Consider the following 21984-nt stretch of genomic DNA (forward strand, 5'->3'; position numbering starts at 1 on the left):
ACAAATACATGCCTAATATACATAGTGTTCTAAAATTAACCAGCTAAGAATTGAGAGAAGAATTTACCACCAAAAATAAAGCAGATAATTCATATAAATCTAAGTTGGCAAACGTTTTGTTTCCGCAATACATTGTATGTGCCCAAGTTTTATATATTTTTTTATTTTCTCTTCTTAAGTCACAGAGTTTACGAGATATTTAAATAAATTTAAATTACGGGGTTCTGCAGAATAGTTTTTTCTGAATAGGGGAAAATATGCCTTACTTTTTTTCATAAGCAATGCTTATGCTTAATGCGTTTCCATTTAGATCTCAACATACACGAAATAAAGCATTTGCAGTTATATATGAACTTTGCGTTATCATATTCCTAGATTAATCCATCAGATTTTATGCCATCCATTCGATCCATTCAATTCATATTAATAAAAAAGGTAGTTCCCTTGAATTTTTCTAGAAATTTTTTACATTGGTTATAACCATCCCTAATATGAGGTAATATGCCACTTAAATGTTACAATCAACCATTTTACTGTGATTATAGTGCCGTGAAAGTTAACATAAAATAAGGATTTCATGAAGTTTGTATTTACCCCCAAAGTATAAAATTGAAGTTTATAATGCTGAGTTCAGTAACTACATCTTAACGTTCCGAACATTAATCTATCTCATTTCAACTTGATAAAAATTATGCCAAAAAGTGAAACAAAACTTACCCGATGCGCTCTGGAATTAAAATAATGAAAATGCCGTATTTGGATTCGTTCGTTCTTGTGACTCTTCGTGTTAAGTCAGTGCCTGACAGCTTGAAATAGATTTTCAGGAAATTTATTCATTTAAAAAATATTTATTTTATGCCGCACCTTACGCATTTGATTTCTCCAAAAAGCTGATCAAAAAAAGAAAAAATTGAGGGCTTTGTTTTTGGGACAACTCACAAGCGAAGAAAATGTTGATCAGTTAATTTATATAGAAAGTATTATCACGTCTAGAGCATTAAATTGAAGTGAACAGGAAGTGATTAGTGTTCACAAATAACAATTATGGCAGGCACAGACAGGGTTTCAATGAACGATGCTTTATCCAACGTAGAAGTCTTAGATGAATTACCTCTACCTGATGAACAACCGTGTATTGAAGCCCAGCCATGTAGTGTAGTGTACCAAGCCAATTTTGATACAAATTTCGAAGACCGCAATGGTTTTGTCACTGGTATTGCTAAGTATATAGAAGAGGCTACAGTACATGCAAGCCTTGTATGTTTCAATATACAATTTTTAAAAGCACATTGTTTACTAATACTGTTTTAGAATGAACTGTTAGATGAGGGTCAAGAGCATGCAGTTATGTTGTATACTTGGCGATGTTGTTCACGTGCAATACCACAGCCTAAGTCAAATGAACAGCCTAACAGGGTAGAAATCTATGAGAAAACTGTAGAAGTGTTGGCTCCTGAAGTGAATAAACTTTTAAACTTCATGTACTTTCAGGTTTGTATTTTTCACAGTTCAGTTCAATATTGGTATTTATTTTAAAATTATGTTTTCACAGAGGAAGGCAATTGAGAGATTTTCTCAGGAGGTAAAGCGTTTGTGTCATACAGAAAAGAGAAAAGATTTTGTTTCTGAAGCATACCTTCTTACATTAGGAAAATTCATTAATATGTTTGCAGTATTAGATGAGTTAAAAAATATGAAATCAAGTGTTAAAAATGACTACTCTACATATAGAAGGTAAGTTTTATGCTTGCTAACATTATAGTGTTGGGTGATACTACAAAACTATTGATATTGTGTGTTGATCCATATAATTTTAAAGATTAACTATAGATCTATGTATCACCACAAAAAATATAAATTCACAAATGTATGGATATACAGTATCAAAGTGTCAAAATGCTGATATTAATTTAGTAAATTGGTAACAAATAAACACATACATATTTATTAATAAGTATCTAGAAATCTTGAGTCCAAACAATAAATGTTCAGAGAATCTAATTTCTTTAATAAGATTATTTCTTAATGCCACTCTCAGATTTTTGAAAATCCACCTAAATGTAATTTTTTTTACATCTTTTAAAGGATTAAATTATATAAATTTTGGTATTTTGTTAAATCTGTTACCCATAACACTTAATGTTCAGAGAAGCTTAATTAGATACAAGCAATTTTTAAAACCAGAAGTCTTAAATGTTACCATAAAATGTTGATCTATGCCTAAAACTTCAAAACACATGGATACTTCAAAATATTAATGTGTATCACCCAACATTACAACGATACAATTTGTAAATTTTAATATGTCTTTTATCAATATTTAGGGCTGCACAATTTTTAAAAGTCATGTCAGATTCTCAGACCTTACAAGAATCACAAAATTTATCAATGTTTCTTGCAACACAAAACAAAATTCGTGATACAGTAAAAGAGAACTTGGAGAAAGTAAGTGGTTATGAAGAACTACTTGCTGATGTAGTTAATATTTGTGTGCACATGTTTGAATCAAAAATGTACCTAACACCCAGTGAAAAGCACATGCTTGTAAAAGTAATGGGCTTTGGCCTGTTTCTCATGGACAGTGAATTTTGTAACATTAATAAACTTGATCAAAAGAAAAAGTTGAGACTAGACAGAATAGACCGAATTTTTAAGAACCTTGAGGTTGTGCCTTTGTTTGGGGATATGCAAATTGCTCCTTTCAACTATATTAAGAGAAGCAAACATTTTGATGCAAGTAAATGGCCACTGTCTAGTAGCCAAACACCTTCACCTCAGGCAGATCTGATGGTTCACCTTCCCCAAATTCGTGAAGATCATGTAAAATATATCTCTGAGCTTGCAAGATATTCAAACGAAGTAACAACCACATATAAGGAATGTGGTAGTGATGGAGAAAATAAGGAAACAGCAGATTTGGCACTTCGTGGCTTGCAGTTGCTATCAGAATGGACTAGTGTGGTTACTGAACTATACTCTTGGAAGCTCTTACATCCCACAGACCACCATCAGAACAAGGAATGTCCAAAGGAAGCTGAAGAATATGAAAGAGCAACCAGATATAATTATAATGATGAGGAAAAATTTGCTTTAATTGAAGTAATTGCTATGATCAAAGGCTTGCAAGTGTTAATGGCCCGCATGGAAACAGTTTTTACTGATGCAATAAGAAGGAATATCTATGCTGAACTTCAAGATTTTGTACAAGTAGCTCTCAGGGAACCCTTAAGAAAGGCAGTAAAAAACAAGAAAGATCTTATTAGAAGGCAAGTTTTATTCTTTCAGTGATAGTATATTCTCTTTGAAGGATGTAATTGCTTTTATAGTATTATAATGTCAGTCAGGGAGACTTGTGCAGATTGGCAAAGAGGAATGGAACCCAATCAAGATCCAGCTTTAAAGGGAAAGAAGGATCCAGATAATGGGTTCAATTTAAAAGTTCCCAGAAGAAATGTGGGTAAGTCATAATTGTACTTTGTAAGAGAAACAGAAAATTTTTTCTTCTACAGCCAGATGCCACTTTAATTTGTTGCCATTATTATAAATGGATCTCTTTTTGTATATACCTAATGTGGTGTGAACAGTGCTGAAAAATAGCCAATATAACAGTATTATCTACAACAGTATACTGAAATGTTAATTTGTTGTTTTATTTAGGATTGGCGATGAAGAAAAATTTGTGATAAACCTTTTTTACATAGATTCAATTTGAACAAAATGGTAAAAATCATGTTGGGTAAAATCAAGACATCCTGAAGTTAAAAACAAGACACCATTTTTCTATTAGTAATACTTGTGGCCTCCTAAATAAGAAACGTATTAGGATTAAGGAGGTACGGCTTTGTTCAGTTTAAGAAGACTGTATTTATTTATTTTTCAGCACTTATCGTATAAATCAATCAAATCACAAAAACAAAACTAACCATTAATGAGCCCTGAAGTTGGCTGGCGTCATTTTGGTTACTTCAGTCCAAACGTTCAATTTTTTATATTACCACCTTATAGATTCATAAATTATGGATACAAAACTCATTTATTACTTTAAATGCGAGTACTACATTGTACCATACGCGGCACGAAACGATGTAGAAGTTAACACTTACTGTTTCTAATTTGTTTGTGTGTATTTGGTGTTTGATTTTAAAAAGTTTATGTTGATGCTATTTATGTATGTAACACGCTGCATATACAGTACCGGACTTAAATTAAACAAATTTTGAAAAATGTTTCAAATTTTGTTATACACATAAAAATTAAAAATTAAACCATAGTTTTATCACATACTAATTATATATAAAAATAATACACTACAAGATAACAATTTCCAGCGGTTTCAAAAATTTCAATACTTCGTTAAATTTACGCGACATAAAGTAAGCAACTCTTTTTGTTAGTAAATAAAAACTTTTCAATATACCGAATATTTCCCTTATCTTGATCAATTTTATTAATTTTCAACTGTGTAAACATGTGGTAATGAAGAAGTGTGTCCAATGATTTAAGAAAATTAGTAAATGATAAACACAAACAAACATTACCACGACAAATATTTGTTGAACATTTGAATTTACACACATTTATTGCGAGTCGAATAATTAGCAAATTTAATAAAAATGGAAATTATAAAAGACGTTTTTGTACAGGAAATTCGCGAAAAATATTAATTGTAGTGGACAGAAATATTGTAAGAATTTGTAAATCAGGTCCCACATTAATAACTGCACCACAAATAAAATAAGATCTGAAGCTAAAAACTGTATCCATATTCAGCAAAGATTATGTGGAAAAGGTTTATTTGGATGTCGTCCTGCTAAAAAGCCTTTAATTTCAGAAAAAAATAGGAAAGCACGACTTGAGATTTTGAAGTAAAATTTTAAATACTTTTCAAAAGTTGCTTGATTTATATCCAGTACTGTATATTTTATAATAATCTAATGAATTAGCTTAACTATGTCTTATTTCAGACAATATTATCGTATATATTTCAAACAGCACTATTTTTGTTTTAGGACCATCATCAACTCAATTATATATGATCAGAACAATGTTGGAATGTCTAATTTCTGAAAAATCTGGTGGAAAGAAAACATTGCGGAAAGATATTGATGGCACATACTTAGTGCAAATTGACCAATTCCATAAAACGTCGTTCTATTGGAATTATCTGCTGAGTTTCAGCGAGTCTTTACAAAAATGTTGTGACTTATCACAATTGTGGTATCGTGAATTTTACCTAGAAATGACTATGGGTAGAAGAATTAATGTATATGTTCTCACATTTGTGTTCTATCTTTCACTCTTAGAATCTGTTCTTCCAGAAATGCACCGTTAGACATCATCATAATGAGGAGTGTAACGATTTAATAACTATGGAGAAAAGAATTCAATTTCCTATTGACATGTCAATGCCTTGGATTTTAACTGATCATATTTTAAAAACTAAGGAACCATCAATGATGGAGTGAGAATTTTATTTTTAGGTAGAGCCCAATCTAAACGTGTTTTTCGCAGATATGTATTGTATCCGCTGGATTTGTATAATGACAGTGCCCTATATGCCTTGACTATATTTAGGAAGCAATTTTTATATGATGAAGTTGAAGCTGAAGTAAACCTTTGTTTTGACCAATTTGTGTTTAAACTTAGTGAACAAATCTTTGCCTATTACAAACAACTAGCCGCCAGGTATGATGTTTTATTGTTTGGTGATTGTCTTTAAAAATTGATATCAAAATTATTTTAGCATATTTTTGGATAAGAGATTTAGAGTTGAATGTTCCGCCATAGGGGCCTACTTATTACCTTATCCAAGAGCAAATCGCTATGAGACTTTACTTAAACAAAGACACGTACAATTATTAGGTCGATCCATCGATCTAAATAAGCTGATTACTCAAAGAATTAATGCGGACATGCAGAAATCTTTGGACTTGGCCATAAGCAAATTTGAGGCCGGAGATATTACCGGCGTCGTTGAATTAGATGGGCTATTACAAGTTAACAGACTGTGCCATAAACTTTTGAGCAAGTTATTAGCCTTGGACGATTTCGATTCAATGTTTCGAGAAGCCAATCATAATGTTTTGGCACCATATGGTCGAATTACTCTCCATGTATTTTGGGAAATGAACTACGATTTTCTACCAAATTACGTGTACAACGCAGCTACAAATAGGTTCACTAAATACAGAGGAATTTCGTTTTCACAGGCGGTAGTCAGGGATCGTCCCCCACAAATGTCTCATCATTACTTGTGGGGTACCAAACCACTTAACATGGCGTATACTACACAATACAGTCAATATTCGGGTTTTGTGGGCCCTCAACATTTCCACACAATGTGCAAATTATTAGGCTACCAAGGAATAGCTGTAGTAATGGAAGAACTTCTGAAAATAGTACAAAGCCTAATTCAAGGAAGTTTATTGCAATTCACCAAAACCTTAATGGAAGAAGCTATGCCAAAAATCTGCAAACTTCCTAGATATGACTATGGATCACCAGGAGTACTTGAATATTACCATGCGCAATTGAACGACATTGTGCAGTACCCTGAGGCAAAGACTGAATTATTTCATAACTTTAGAGAATTCGGCAATATTATACTCTTTTGTTTGTTGATGGAGCAAGCTTTGAGCCAAGAAGAGGTCTGCGATTTGCTGCAAGCGGCGCCCTTTCAAAATATCTTGCCTAGACCTTTCTGTAAAGAAGGAGAAAAACTGGAAACCAAACAGAAGAGGCTGGAAGTTAAATACGCTGCTCTCCAAATTGTACCCAATATCGAAAAACTTGGTACGGCAAAGGTATAATTTATTTTTCTAAAGTTTATATTATATGAAATTGTATAAAATTACACATTTCAGCAAGCAATGATATCAAGGGAAGGAGATTTGCTTACAAGAGAGCGGTTGTGTTGCGGTCTTTCAATTTTTGAAGTAGTTTTAAAAAGATTAAGAAGTTTCTTAGACGATCCCGTATGGGTTGGCCCTCCTCCTGTCAATGGTGTAATGAATGTTGACGAATGCACAGAGTTCCATAGGTTGTGGTCAGCATTGCAGTTTCTTTACTGTATTCCTGTCAGTGAAAATGAATTAACTGTCGAGTACGAATTCGTCAAAATTATTTCCACCGTCCATATTTCACCAATAATAATTTTGCAGGGAATTGTTTGGCGAAGGTTTGCATTGGGCCGGTTGCACAATGATAGTTCTTTTGGGGCAACAGCGAAGATTCGAAGCCCTGGATTTTTGTTATCACATTCTTCGTGTACAAAGAGTCGACATGAAGGACCAAGTCGTCAAAAGAATCGTAAGTCTCTGTTTAAGGCCACATTAACGTCCTTTGTTTCTTTTCTTTTTCTTGTTACAGGATTTGAAGCGAATGTGTGACAGAATCCGTCGTTTCCAAGTTCTAAATTCGCAAATTTTTGCAATTTTAAATAAATTTCTTAAATCCGGGGAGAACGACGAACTTTCGGTAGAACACGTGAGGTGTTTCCCACCACCTGTTCATGCGTCATTGTCGACAACACAGCACTATCATGCCCCTGATCATGTAAGACCTTAAAATTGGAACAACAGGACTAAGATTCGTTCGCCCCAATGATATTTCTAAAGTAACACATGCATATATATTTATTTATATTGTTTTATAGTATTGTTAAACGTCTTTTTAACTTTTATAGTCTTTTATAAAACGGCATGATAATCTAAACTATTATTTGTATCAGGCACATTATGATACTACCAAAACACTGTACATATTTGATGCTTACGAGTAAAAAAAAAAAATCATTGTGGTTTAAATGTTTATGGAACTGCTGATACTGGGAAAATCTAGCTCCAGGACTTTCAAGAACGTTTTGAATATGAGACACAAGGTTATTACGATAAGATCATAACGATCTTTAGATTTCAATTTGAAAATATATCATATATAGACATGTAGTATTCATTGTTTCAGTCAAAAGATAAAATGGGCTTATATTGGGCTGAATACCTAGCATCCAATTTAGCAAACAAATCAGATGCTGACCTAACCATTTCATCTATAGCTTAATACATATTTCAATGGATTTAATGTTTTTGTCATTATTTTGTAATAAAATATACAGGGCGATTCGCAACCCAATGGCAATAGAACAGGTACGTACACAACACCTCAAAACAAGTACTTTTCTATCAAGCCTATAGTTACTGAGATATTAATGTTAGAATAATAATAAACACTGTTACACGTTTGATACTATGCTTACTCACAAGGCTAGTTATGCAAGGTTGTGATTGCCAATCATAGTGTTGTACGTTTAATAGTGTTTCTTTATCCTTTCGAACCTTTGAATCCTCATCATATCATGACAGTAGACCGTCTAATCCTTTGTTTAAGTAAGAAATCCCGCTAGCGTAAGTGGATTATTTTGTAGATGCCTAATGCGGCAGTTAGGACTGTTAGAAAAGAACTCGGAAAGCAGTGACCCAAACAATATTTAATGAAATTTTTGTAGTTACAAATTTAACCATTCAGTGAAGTCAAACGACAGCTTGAAAAACAATTTTTTTCCTTCAACAATTACAAAAAAATTACATTTAAGTAATACCAATTAATAGAGTAAAAACAGTATTTCTCTGAAGGCTCTAAATTTCCAGCCATAGTTGCCTTGAAACTTTAAAATTCAAGAATATTAGAAGTTGTAACTACATTCTTGACAGCATACATGTTTCAAGATCAGAAATATATGTAATTAAAAAACAATCCAAAATACAAAAATATATATAATCAAATAAAACTAGAAATAGCAAATAGACAAAAGAGTTGAAATGTATAGAATTACAATATTTTCATACATTACTGAAATATAATGCAAAAGCAATGTGATCTCTTCATTTTGCTTTTAAATTGCAAATACATTCGTGTTTCCAGCGTACACTACTTAAATCAATGGCAGGATAAGGATGTTTGCAATGAATGCATAACATGGGTTGTTCCATTTTATGCTCATCTTTCATATGATTAGCAATATGCCCTCCATTGTCAAAGTTCTTTTGGCAGTAGCTACAACTGAATGTTATTTGAGGCAAAGTAAACTTGCCTGTGGTCAAACTAGTTTCTGGATTAAAATTTTTAAGATGAGCTAAATATGCATCAATCTTTTTATCATTTTCTAAAACACACAGTGCAATCTCTACTTTAGGGATTATAACCTCTGTGTATCCTATATCATAACGAGACGGAATCCCTTTGGAAAGTTTCTTGTTCCTAAAATAAGTGCATTTACCAGTGTTAAAAAGAACAGAAGTATTATTAGCTATAGTTGGTTGACCATTTCTCTGAATATTAAGTTCTTCTACATCCACTAAAAACTCATCAATCACTGTTTGAAAAGCATTCACTACTGCTGGTGATGTGTAAACTGTTTTGAGTTGGTTTAAATAGTCTTTTGTCATTTTTTGCAGGTATTCTAAGGTAAATGCAAATCGAGGCACCTGAGGATTAAGCACTTTAATCTCTTCAATAAATTCTGCTGATGTGGGTGGTAGTGGAGTACCTACTAAACTGATATGCCTTCGAAATTCATGCAAATTTCGCCTAGTAAATGCAAAAACTGGACTCATTAAATGAACACCTACATGTGGCCAACTAATTAGTTGCTTCAATGTAATTGTTTCTGCTATTTTTCTGTCCCATTCTAAAACTCCATGCTGTTTTAAAATAACATCTCCATCAGAGCTGTCTGTAAAAACTATGGTGTTCAATAGTACAGGTTTAGATGATATTTCTATAGTAAATGGAGCCATAGTTTTAGGAGCTAAATTATCTGTTTGAGTATTATGGTCAGTAATTTTCTTTAGCATGTATTTCTTTCGGGTTTCCATAGAATTTTCCTGCTGAAATTCAGCCATAGCTTCTTTATAATGTACGTTTATGGCCTCATTCAGTTTTATTGTAACAAATTTGTGAAACTTCTCATACCATATTTGAAAAGTAATATGTCCTGAGTAGTAGTCAACACTTTTTTGCCATCCTGGCCAATTTTTAATGTAATAAACAAGCAAATATGGGAGCATAGTTGCAAGTGTTGGTTCAAGATTGTCCAATGAAAAATTTAATTCCTTACGCAGCATTAGTCGGAGCACTTCCAATTCTAAATTCACTTGTTTCCTATCTACCAGCGCAGAGAAACATTTTCTTAAGCCACAAAACTTTGAATTTTTACCCTTCTTTCTCAGAGCTACGTGTGAGTTGTTCATAACTGATGAGCAAGTATTGGATAAATCTGTCTCTAAGCTTGATTCTAAAGTCGTTTCTTTTTCAGTTTCCATGTTAGAAAAACTTTGTCAAGTGACTTCTGAATTGCCTCTTTCTTCAATCAGGTCAAGTTTAAACTGCCTTTTTCCCTAATCAGGCGAGAGGCAATAGTCAAATAGATAGATGAACTTCGTGTTAAGTAAAATAATAAACACATATTAAATAATAATAATAAATGTAGACCTTTTCATCCAACTGTCATAAATGTGTTCTTTATTATTCAACTTTTTGTGGTGTCCTACACCGGAGCGTTCTTTATCACAAATTTGACAGAATTGTCTTTGTTCGTTATAGGAGTGTTTAGATTTAACAGGGTAGTGTGATCAAGTTGTACCAAATTTTAGGGAAGAACTGCTTTTTTAGGTTGTATTAACATTGCCAATAATGAACACAAAGCTGTATTGTTACGTTTGGTTCTTTTGGAAAACTAAATTTTGTTTGCACTTTGTCACTTCATGCCGTACAAGGTCAAACATTAATTTTTTAGGTATATAAGTTAGGTTTTACTCTTTGGTAAATTTTCGGAATTTATACTACCGGTCTAGCAACGAGATTTTTATTCACAAAAATAATACAAGATATCTAGTCGCAAAGAATATCGAATCAGTTCTGGCCTTTTTTAGAGACCCGATTCGTAATCGGAAAAATAATATAAACAATAAAGTTGATACGCCGAATATCCGATTCAACGTCTAGGAAGATGTGAACGTTGCATAACATATATCCATTTTCATACTTAATATTTAGGTGAAATAACAGCTATTAGGCCAAAATTAATAGTAATCAGCTATTGCGTACACTTTAACATGTTCTTAACTCAGTCGTTGCGCTCTGCAAAGGTCTTGTTTGGATTAGTGTCGTTTAGAACATCTACACAAAATGTGATATTTCACGCAACGTCGTAACTTCATTATCGAAGGAAAATGAATAGCAAACTTGCAACAGTATCTTCATGTTACACTTTACCTACTACGTGGAGGAACTATTTAATGATAAATGTGCTCGATAACTCGGTGACGTCTCGTCAACAAAAATGAGATTCTTTCTTTGTTCTATTAATGATTATTAACAGTTTCCACAAAGCAAGAAATTTTCAATTCTATATTGAGAATATATAAATTTCCAAGGTAAATAGGATGTCCGTCACGTTTTTACTTTATAAAACATTCAACAAAAGCAAATTTGTGAGAGCTCTTGATGTGATAGTAAAAGGAATTACTGTGATAACCATAGAGAAAAAAAATTAATTAGGATTAACACCTACAGTAAAACTTGTAATAAAAGGTCTTAGAAGACACAAAAAAATATTTAAAAATAGAAACTGGAAATGTTAAATGTCTTGGAATCAAGAGCCAATTCGAAATAGGCTACAAATAATGTCTAATTAAGATATATGGTAGTAGCCCAACCTAAAACAAAAAAAAACGACAAAAAAAAATGAATCCCCATAGAAATACAATAAAAGGGTGCCTAATAAGCGTGCAAAATACCGTAGTCGCAAACTGCAATAAATATTCTTTACCAAATATTTTTAACCACCCGTTACCATCCACAAAAGCATTCACTACAACAGATGTTCTGTGGTGGATCCACTAATACATATAATGGAACTTTTAATAATAAAATTTAACTGTTTAGTAACATAAAGCGATAATGTCAAAAAAATTAATTACTCTTCCTCAGAGTTGCAGAAAACTAGTAGATTTTTTTCCAGCAAAACTTTTATAAACAGATCCATATATATATCATTAATTTAACGAATGCAAATATCGTGAACAAACCAAAAGTATTCTCTATTAACTCAAGGAGGACTCTAAATACTTGATCTGTTGGGCAGTTCAAAAACTGAATGAAAATACAAAGAAATGTATGAAATTAAAATATTTATTATCATCAGTACAAAAATCCATATAATTAAATAATACTAGAAACATCAAACACAGAAAAAAGTTAAAACATATGCAACTACAACAATCTCATAGAAAAATTGGAGAATATAAGAAAATGCAATATGGGACTAAATCCTAATAAGAATATTTTTTTAATCTTCAATCTCAAAAGTAAAAAGCTACAAGAGAAAAATTAATTGAAAAATGCATAATACCTGATTATTTTGGTACATATCATTCTTAACAAAAATTCCAAGAGCGAAGTTTTTAAAAAGATCAGATGTAATTATTAATTCTCACTAATTATTTAATAATGTTCTACAATATCATAGTAATTAAGTATAACATTATAGGAGGGTATTGATGATTTAACTCTTTATTTTACTCTGGAACTATAAATGCATTCATGTTTCCAACGTACACTGCTTAAATCAAGAGCAGGAAAAGGATGTTTGCAACGAGTACATACCAATGGTTGTTCCATTTTATGCTCATCTTTCAGATGATTAGCAATATGCCCTCCATTGTCAAAGTTTTTTTGACAGTAGCTACAACTGAATGTTATCTGAGGTAGAGCACATATACCTGTGGTCAAACTGGTTTCTGAATTGAAATTTTTAAGATGAGCTAAATATGCATCGACCTCTTTTTCATTTTCTAAAACACACAATGCTGTCTCTATTTTGGGAATTATCACCTCTGTGTATCCAATATCATAACGAGATGGGATTCCTTTGGAAAGTTTTTTATTTCTGAAGTAAATACATTTACTAATGTTAAAGAGAACTGAAGTGTTATTAGCCATAGTTGGTTGACCATTTCTCTGAATATTAAGTTCTTCTACATCTACCAAAAACTCATCAATCACTGTTTGAAAAGCATTTACTATTGCTGGTGATGTATAAACAACTCTAAGTTGGTTTAAATACTCTCTGGTCATTTTTTTTAAATAATCTAAAGTAAATGCAGATCGAGACATCTGAGAATTGAGTACTTTGATCTCTTCAATAAATTCAACTGATATAGGTGTCAATGGAGTACCTACTAAACTGATATGTCTTCGAAACTCATGTAAGTTTCTTCTGGTAAAAGAAAAAATGGGACTCACCAAATGAACACCTACATGAGGCCAACTGATTAATTGTTTCAATGTGATTGTATCTGTTACTTTTCTATCCCATTCTAAAACTCCATGCTGTTTTAAAATAACATCTCCATCAGAGCTGTCTGTAAAAACTATGGTGTTCAATAGTACAGGTTCAGATGATATTTCTATAGTAAAAGAGGCCATAGTTTTAGGAGCCAAATTATCTGTTTGGGTATTATGGTCAACAATTTTTTTTAGCATGTATTTCTTCTGAGTGTCCAATGGATTTTCTTTTCTAAATTCAGCCATAGCTTCTTTGTAATGTACATTTATGGCTTCATTCAGCTTTATTGTAATAAATTTGTGAAACTTATCATACCACATTTGAAAAGTAATATTTCCTGAGTAGTATTCAACACTCTTTTGCCATCCTGGCCAATTTTTAATATAATAAACAAGCAAATACGGCAGCATATTTGCAAGGATTGGTTCGAAATTTTCTAAAGAAAAATTTAATTCCTTACGGAGCATCAGTCGGAGCACTTCCAATTCTAAATTCACTTGTTTCCTATCTACCAGCGCAGAGAAACATTTTCTTAAGCCACAAAATTTTGAATCTTTACCTTTCTTCTTTGAAGTTACTTGTGCCTTGTTAATACCTGATGAACAATTATTGGATAAATTTGAGTTGATGTTTGATTCTAAATGTGTTTCTTTGTCAGTTTCCATGTTGCCACAACCCTATCAAGTAGCTTCTTAACAGTCTTTTTTTCCAATCAGGTCAGGTTTAAAGTGCATTCTTCCCTAATTAGGTGATGTGTAACAGTCAAATAGACGAATTTTGTATTAACTAAAATAGTAAACATATTAAAAATAAATCGACTACCCACCAGGAGAAATCGTAACGTCGCTGACTAGGCGCAGGCATAAAAGTCATATGGTCTTCCGGAAGCAATAGTACTTAATTCACAACGCATTTGATCTTGTTTCACGTTATAACGGCCGTTCGTCCTATTAAAAACGTTTAGCCAAATGATTTTTTTACTGAAATGCGAAAGACTACAGCTGTTCTCAGCACTCCCGACTATTTCAACCTCGTTCGTGGAATAATTTGCAGATGCATTTAAACAATTGATTTCGAAGCCCCAATTGAGGTTTTACAGATGTATAACTTCCTTCAGCCACATGACAAGACTCAGTAGACCTAGATCAGGGTTTCTTAGTTAATCACTTCAAATCAATAAAGGCGACGAAAACAAACGATTCGGTCCCTAGTGATTAGACGCCTTTTTTAGACCAACAAAATCAGAATCACCTCATCAAACTACGGACGTCTACAACCAATCCCCAAAAATAGCAGATAACACGAGATGGGCAAGTACGTGTTAAAATAAAGTTCGTACTTCTTTAATGGTCCGCTGATGTCGGGTCTTGGGTGAAGAGGGCGCTTTTAACAGAATAGCGATTAAAAAATACGCACATGGGTACCTTCGAAAACAGTTCTTTATTTGTCGATTTTAATGGTCAAATAAAACTGATTTAAGTAAAATACCATCTCCCTGAAGTAATGCCTTTCGGCAGTTCCGGGGGGGAACAACGGTGAAGAGAGGTGGGTTTTTAGTGGGTAGGCGCCTCCCTTCAGGGGGTGAATCCCACATAACCCGGTCGCCAGTCCATCAGACCGGGTACCTTTAAAAGGTTTTCCCCCTCTAAAAAAAAAAAAAAAAAAAAAAAAGTAAAATACCATGTATTTTATCAAAACTAGTGCACAATAAAATGTAAAATAGGTGAATACATCTAATTCCGCTATATTTGGTCGTGATTATAAAATCTTTGTTTATAAATAACTCTGCTCCTGTTGTTAATGAATTTAACTAGGGCTTACATTAGGGACAGGGCTTATATCAGAAATGCCTTAAAAAAATCATGCTAACGCTTATTTTTTGGTTGAGTCTTATTTTCAGGGAAAAACGATAATAAGTTTTATAGTTCGTCTTTATTATGTTTCGTACGGTCCTTTTTTCACTTGTACAATAGTGATGTTTTCTATTCAACTGGTGATACTCGTATCAAAAAAATGTTAATTTTCTGAAGAGTTTATTTTTTTCGGCGACTTAAAAGCTATTTATATTTATTTTTTGTTTTGGAATGATTAACGGAATATAATAGTTTTAAAGCTTGAGAATACTTTCCTCGCATTTAATTCATCTTGTCTGGATGTAATTTTGATGCTGTTATGATGAATGTCGCTGCTAAGATTTTTTAGTGGGGCAGTTTTCTTACGTATTGTCTTAGTGAACCATTTCTATACAGAGTTGAAAGTTTTCATTTTCCAGCCGTTTAAACACTATTTCAAAGGACGATTTATTGAACTTATTGTCGTGTTTAATTTATTCTCGGTTTTGTGTCCTACACCCTCAGGTTGCATTAATTTTTTAGATTGTAAAACCGATACTTCTCTCTCGTTATGCACTTAAAATGTTCTGGAACTAATTAATATTTTTAGAAATTTGACAAAAATACCTGCAATCCTATAGCAAAAATTATAAAACGTCAATTTTTATCCCAACAAGTTTGTTAACATTTATCAACTGTTTTCTTTCTTACTCATGGTGCAAATGCTCAACAAATTCTTACTTTCGAAATTCCTTAACCTAACTTTTTCAGAGATAACTGTGATACTAAGTAAAACATTTCACTTATAGAAATTTGTAGTGATTCGTGTAATCATTTCATTTTCAAAATTGTATAGAGTCTGGTAAATTATGATTTATCCGAAATTATGATGATGGAACGAAAGATCAAACTAAAAATCCTCAATAACCACATAACTTGCAAGATTTGCAGAGGATATTTGATAGACGCCACTACAGTAACTGAATGTTTGCATACATGTAAGGGTTATTCCTATTTTATAATTATGTATTTGAATTAATCACAAATGTATTTCATATAGTTTGTAAGAGTTGCCTGGTTAAACATCTCGAAGAAAACAATACTTGTCCAACATGTAAAATAGTAATACACCAATCTCATCCACTTCAGTATATTAGCTTTGATCGGACAATGCAAGATATAGTTTATAAGCTTGTGCCAGATTTGCAAAAGAGTAAGTTATTAAGTTACTTGCCAATTTCTTTGTATATTTAAATGTTGTTTAAGATGAACTAGAAAGGGAGAAAGAATTTTATAAATTAAGAAGATTACCAAATCCCAAAGATGTTCCTCCAGCTATTGGGGAAAATACCATGGAAGAGGAACCAGATCCTCATGCCGAATCTGATTACCATAGACAAGATGAGCAAGTTAATGTTTGCCTAGAATGCATTAGCTCTAGCTTAAAGACACTCAAAAGACGTTTTATTAGGTGTTCCGCTCAAGCTACTATTTTACACTTAAAAAAATTCATAGCAATGAAAGTTTTAAATGGCATGGAGAAATATAAAGACATTGATATTTTGTGCAATGATGAATTATTAGGGAAAGACCATACTTTAAAGTTCGTGTATGTAACCAGGTGGAGATTTCAAAATCCACCTTTAACTTTGCAGTACAGACCAAGAATTGACATTTAAGGCTTTTGGTAAACTGTAAATGGTTATATGGTGTCTTGATTTTACCTGATAGGATCAAGACCTGATTTACTTATCCAGAGGAAAACTGTCACATCTGGCTTTTTTTCATATAAAAAGTTCTCAAAGTATATTCTCTAATATAAATATGAATTAAAAGTATCACCTGTCATATGTTGTTTGCTGAAATTTGTCCATAAATAGGGTAAAAATCACAACTTACAAGTCCAATAAATTAATCTTAATTAAGAATTAGGTTTTATTCTGCTAAAAACAGAATTTAAAACTTTTTTCTGTTTTTCTATGGATGAGTCAAATAGACAAAAGGTCCTATGTCTATGTACCCAAGTGGAATATTGCTTTTTTTGATTTAAAACTAGAGATATTTCAATCTTTTTTATATTAAGAAAATCCTGTGATACTTCATTTTATATTTTTTATGTTTATTGTAATGGTAAGTAATGTTTTATGTTATTATCTTGTAACTACAATGACTGTATAAGTTTTAATAGAAAATGAATCAAATGGGGTTTATTTTATCAAAAAAAAAAAATAAATAAAGAATTGTGCCAAGAATTACATCACCTATTACTTACTATTCATCGCTTTATTATGAAAAAACCATTACAAAACAACACATGGAAAAATATAACTATTAGGCAGTCGCCACAAACATGTTATAACTAATTATTTTCAAATAGAAATCCCTGTCTATGCAGGCCCTCCATATTCAATGAGATCAACTACCAGGCATTAAGCTGTCAAAAAAATACTACATTCCAGTCGAACATGACTAGAGGAATTCTGCAATTACCTAATTATTAATTATCAATTAGTCTTTAACTTGGAGGTATTAACACAGGTCTTAGTTAAAATGATCACAGTTTTTCTTACAATTACATATACAACTCTGAGAATTACTTTGCAAAAGTAATAAGAAAGAAAATAAATATTATTTTCAACCTCCACTTTATGATGTTGTGGAGGAAGACATAGTAAAATTGATATCGTTCATATCATGTTCTCCTGTTAACTTTTCTACATACTCTATCCACTGTTTACACTAAAAGAAATTTATAGAAATTAATAGAATCTGAAGTATATTCACATGAACATTTACCCTACGTCCAAGAACTTCTTTCCGATTTGACTTTGGTTCTTTTTTCATGATAGGCAAGATTGCTTGTAAGGCTTGATGAAACATATGTAATGCTTTCTCTTTATTTCCTTCCTTTAAGAACATTTCAGCTGAACAACCAATATCAAAACCATCTGCCAATCTAGGCGTGGATGTTAAATGCTTTCGAAATGCTTCATCACTTATTACCTCAGTGGGGTCTAATTCAATGGGTGGTAAAGTCAGAAGAGTCCTTTCCAAGTATGATATGAATTTTTCATACTCAATCCACTTTTTTCTAAGAAACATTCTATCACTCTCAGTTTCAGACAGGTTATGTTGAATTTTTAATTCAACCGCAGCTTGCATGGCATCTACAAGAGCTTCCCCAAATTTGTTATTTTTGGAATGCTGGAAACTAGAATCTGCATGATCTTTAGCTCTTGTAAAAAAGTCATTCTTATATTGTAGCACAAACTGAAGCTCAATGTTCATGAATGGATGTTTCCTCAATGCATCACCTTGCAATCTGAGTGATTTATCATAAGTTAAAAGACCTTTCAGGAAATCAATGCATTTTTTTGAATATCGTTCGCTTCCTTGAAACTAAAGATTTAAAATTACTATTATCATTTGTTCAGGTTCGGGGAACAGTTTCAGGAATTGATATTATAACTTGATCAAATTAAGTCATTAAAACCAAAGTTATTTAAATAACCGAAAATTTAAAACAAACAGATGACTTACATCAGGTAATGTTTTTCTATTCAATAGGCTACACCATTTTTCTTTTTCCTTTTCCGTTACATTAAAAAGAGTGCGGTTGAAGATCGCATTATACATTATGACACCTGCTGACCACAAATCACAAGTTACATCTACAGGATGCCTCAAAACAACTTCAGGAGCCATGTACAGTAAGGAACCACACTTGTAATTTAAAATCTGGCCCTTTAACTTTATCTCAGATAAGCTAAAACATTCCCCAATTCAAGTTCAGAAAGTTAATATCAAATATCTTATAAGTACCCAAAATCACATATCTTGATTTCAGGGCCATCTGGTTTCATGCTGGTACAAATTACATTATGAGGCTTTAAGTCACCATGGAAAATTCCCAATGTGTGCATATAATCCAATCCAGACATTAGTTGTATCATAATACGCTTAACTATCGCTTCTGAAATGTTCCTGAGATCTTTTAAAAAATCCTGAAGGTTCCCAAAGGCTGCATACTCAGTTCCAATGTAAACATGTCTGAAATTAACAGGTTTCAATTGTAAGCTAGAACTTTCAAGAAAAAATCTCCAATTTCTAATAGTTACATTTGTTTTTGTAAACTAACAATTGAAACATTAGAAACAAAATTTAAAATCAACTTCAAAATTAGATTTCTCTAAAACAGTTTAATCGGTTTTTAGCAGTAAAGCCTATTTACATAGGTGCATTCTATGATTATTCTAGAGTATATCATGTTTCATGCATTGTGCAAAAAACTGCCACAAGGTCGACAAAAGACCATGTTTTTTCGTGATAAAATTTCTTTAATTCACAATTCTTAAAGCACTCTTTTTTTACAAGAGTATACAGACAGATATAGTAGCTTGAATCAAGAAATATGATTTTTTTTCTTTTTGAGTTTTTGCAACATTCCACCTTGCGCACAATATTTACTCGCGATTTCATTAAATGCATGCAATAACAATAAATCTGTAACAACAGCTTTATAAGTATACTGTAATATCCTGTCTGGAGAGAACATAACAAATCTTTTTTTCATCTTCAAAACCTTGTTTGTGCTATTGTTCTTAACCATAAACACAATACATTTGTCAAGTATTAATATAAAACAAGTAAAGTTTGTACTGTCAGTCCTTCTATATTACCTATGTCCCATACCTACTTGAACCCTGAACATAGGAGTTTAAGCCTTCTTGTAAGTTTCATTTATCATCATCTATGGATTGGATGTTATGGAAGCAAAATACAAAACAGGTTAACATAGCAACATCACTACCTAAATCATATTGGTGAAAACAACAAAAAATAATATTTAAAGTTGAAAACTCCACTTCATGCAGAACAATCCTGTTAGCTTATTTGTTAAAAAAATTAAATTTTTGCAAATGACTTCTGGTTATATGATGGAAATTTGTCACAAAAATAAATGAAACTTGTTTTACATTACTAATTCCTAGTTTCATGATATACTTATTTGAGATTATTTCACTTTCAAAAGTCAGTTGACTTGTTTTAAAAGAACTTAGTTCTAAATTTAAAAATCACTTTAAATTTTGTTTGAAACGTTTCATCAAAGCATTAAATTTGTTCTTTAATATTTTACTTGCTGCTTATTTTAGTTCACGAAGACAAAAATGAACTTTAATTAGAAAAATACACTTACGTTCTGCTGATTTCATAAATCTTTAAGGTAATGATATTAGGATGTTTTAAAATCTTCATAATTGCTATTTCCTTGGCAGCAGCAGCACATTCATAATGCACTATAGTATGTATCTCCTGTCGGAAACATTTCAAAGCTAAAATTTCCTTAGTTTCCTATTGAACAAATCAATAATATATTTAGATGAAGGATTTTATTTTTATACAGAATTTTAGTTACCCTATTATAGGCTCTATAAACTTCTGAAAATGTTCCAGTTCCAATAATTTCTCGAAGGTCAAAATTTTTTATGGATTTTTTAAATCCCTCATTTACATGGGGGGCATGTGATCTATGAGGATTATTAGCCATCTAAAAGTTTAATAATTTGTTGGTTACATGGTTCAAATTATATTATTTTGGGCAGTATTAGCGAGTGTTTTTCTTTAGATTGGTAGCAAAGAAATAACAATAAATGGATCATTTGTTATCATTTGGAAAATTGACCTTGAAAATATTAGGTTAGGGGTTCGGAAAGGAATTTGTTCATTACAGCGCAATCGCTTAACATTTGAAATATTTGGCGCTAGTATGAAGAATATATTTTTAATTTTTGTAATTTTGTTCCTTTCATGATTATCAGTTCTAGAACGAGTCTGATTATTAAAGTAAGAGTTTAGTGGGCATTTTTTTATATTCAACACAAGGAAATTTTTTCGCAATTCTGGAAGGAATTTCAGCAAAATGGCAAAGAGAATATCGTTATTACCTTTACTTTTAATTGATTTTGAGGGGTAATAGATGATTTAGTAACTTTTGATTTTTTACTAAAGTTCCGAGAATGAAAGACAAATTTATCTTAATTAAATAAATTATCATCCAGAAACAAAAGCATAAAAAAACAATTGGCAATGACAAATCAAAATGGCTGAACTACACTGTGTTCAGTTATTGCAATTGGAGTACTTCGGATGATTAAACCCTACAACGCTTTAAAAAATAATTTTTTTGGCATCAAGTGTCCGAAATACTATTTGGTGGATGAGAAGGAAAGCTTTTTTTTAAAGGACAATAAGAGAATCAATAAAGGAAATTTGTATTTCGCAACATATAAATTCACGGCCGAACTTTCACTTTTGTCCGTGAAAATAAGAGTCCTAATGAGAACGATATTTTTAACGTAACGGTCGCTCCAGACATAAGCCTATTTCATATCACTTACCAAAAAACAATAATAAAAAGAAAAACAAATATTAACTCCAAGCTCTTGGAGCGTAATTCTGAAATCGGCTCCTCCGACAAAATATCAAGGTATAATGAAAGTACTGCACCCTGCACGAAGGAACTGCTAAAGTATTAGTTCTAGCTACTCTGAGGCCGCTTTCACATATAACAAAAAACACTTAAAAGGGAAATAGAATGTTTCCAAGACCCCTGTCATAACATACAGAATGAAAAAGTCGGATTCTTGAAATCTCGAATCATTTTAATTGTCAGTTTATCAAGTTAAATTGTCTTTTTAAATAAGAACTCAGGAAAAAAAATTAGGATCTCGTTGAGTGCAAATATCTCGAAATGTATTGCCCAATCTTATCGAAAGTTTATTAATAAGACAATTAAACTTAACAAAA

The 21984-nt window shown here is 32.0% G+C and overlaps 5 protein-coding genes across 8 annotated transcripts; 2 read left to right on the plus strand and 3 right to left on the minus strand.

Moving 5' to 3' along the window:
• Positions 1-797: 797 nt before the first annotated feature.
• On the plus strand, positions 798-7946 carry Sra-1 (Cytoplasmic FMR1-interacting protein Sra-1). The gene is made up of 12 exons (XM_066296883.1): positions 798-1257; positions 1312-1491; positions 1553-1734; positions 2325-3266; positions 3327-3457; positions 5010-5263; positions 5319-5461; positions 5512-5685; positions 5744-6803; positions 6864-7102; positions 7161-7308; positions 7369-7946. The coding sequence occupies exons 1-12, from the start codon at positions 1045-1047 to the stop codon at positions 7564-7566; spliced, it is 3864 nt and encodes a 1287-aa protein (XP_066152980.1). The 5' UTR covers positions 798-1044; the 3' UTR covers positions 7567-7946.
• An 807-nt stretch (positions 7947-8753) lies between these two features.
• Positions 8754-10705, minus strand: LOC136347151 (uncharacterized). The gene has a single exon (XM_066296884.1). It carries the CDS (start codon positions 10317-10319, stop codon positions 8880-8882), a length of 1440 nt encoding a protein of 479 aa, XP_066152981.1. The 5' UTR covers positions 10320-10705; the 3' UTR covers positions 8754-8879.
• A 1772-nt stretch (positions 10706-12477) lies between these two features.
• Positions 12478-14682, minus strand: LOC136347018 (uncharacterized). 4 transcript variants are annotated; one of them, XM_066296644.1, is made up of 2 exons: positions 14597-14682; positions 12478-14131 (listed from the first exon to the last, which is right to left on the minus strand). In XM_066296644.1, exon 2 carries the CDS (start codon positions 14008-14010, stop codon positions 12571-12573), a length of 1440 nt encoding a protein of 479 aa, XP_066152741.1. In that variant the 5' UTR covers positions 14011-14131; positions 14597-14682; the 3' UTR covers positions 12478-12570. The 4 variants fall into 4 exon arrangements, with proteins under 4 accessions (XP_066152741.1, XP_066152739.1, XP_066152738.1 ...); XM_066296642.1 differs by having other exon boundaries at positions 12478-14485; positions 14597-14675; XM_066296641.1 differs by having other exon boundaries at positions 12478-14325; positions 14376-14661.
• Positions 14683-14788: 106 nt separating this feature from the next.
• On the plus strand, positions 14789-17429 carry LOC136347020 (polycomb group RING finger protein 3-like). The gene is made up of 3 exons (XM_066296647.1): positions 14789-16175; positions 16238-16390; positions 16444-17429. Exons 1-3 carry the CDS (start codon positions 16064-16066, stop codon positions 16854-16856), a joined length of 678 nt encoding a protein of 225 aa, XP_066152744.1. The 5' UTR covers positions 14789-16063; the 3' UTR covers positions 16857-17429.
• Positions 17430-17441: 12 nt separating this feature from the next.
• Positions 17442-20875, minus strand: LOC136347019 (myosin light chain kinase A-like). Its single transcript, XM_066296645.1, has 6 exons — positions 20594-20875; positions 20375-20529; positions 19000-19227; positions 18718-18943; positions 17974-18576; positions 17442-17916 (listed from the first exon to the last, which is right to left on the minus strand). The coding sequence occupies exons 1-6, from the start codon at positions 20723-20725 to the stop codon at positions 17824-17826; spliced, it is 1437 nt and encodes a 478-aa protein (XP_066152742.1). The 5' UTR covers positions 20726-20875; the 3' UTR covers positions 17442-17823.
• Positions 20876-21984: the final 1109 nt, after the last annotated feature.

Source organism: Euwallacea fornicatus, chromosome 26 (genome assembly GCF_040115645.1).
Source record: "Euwallacea fornicatus isolate EFF26 chromosome 26, ASM4011564v1, whole genome shotgun sequence".
Taxonomy (NCBI): Eukaryota; Metazoa; Arthropoda; class Insecta; order Coleoptera; family Curculionidae; genus Euwallacea; species Euwallacea fornicatus.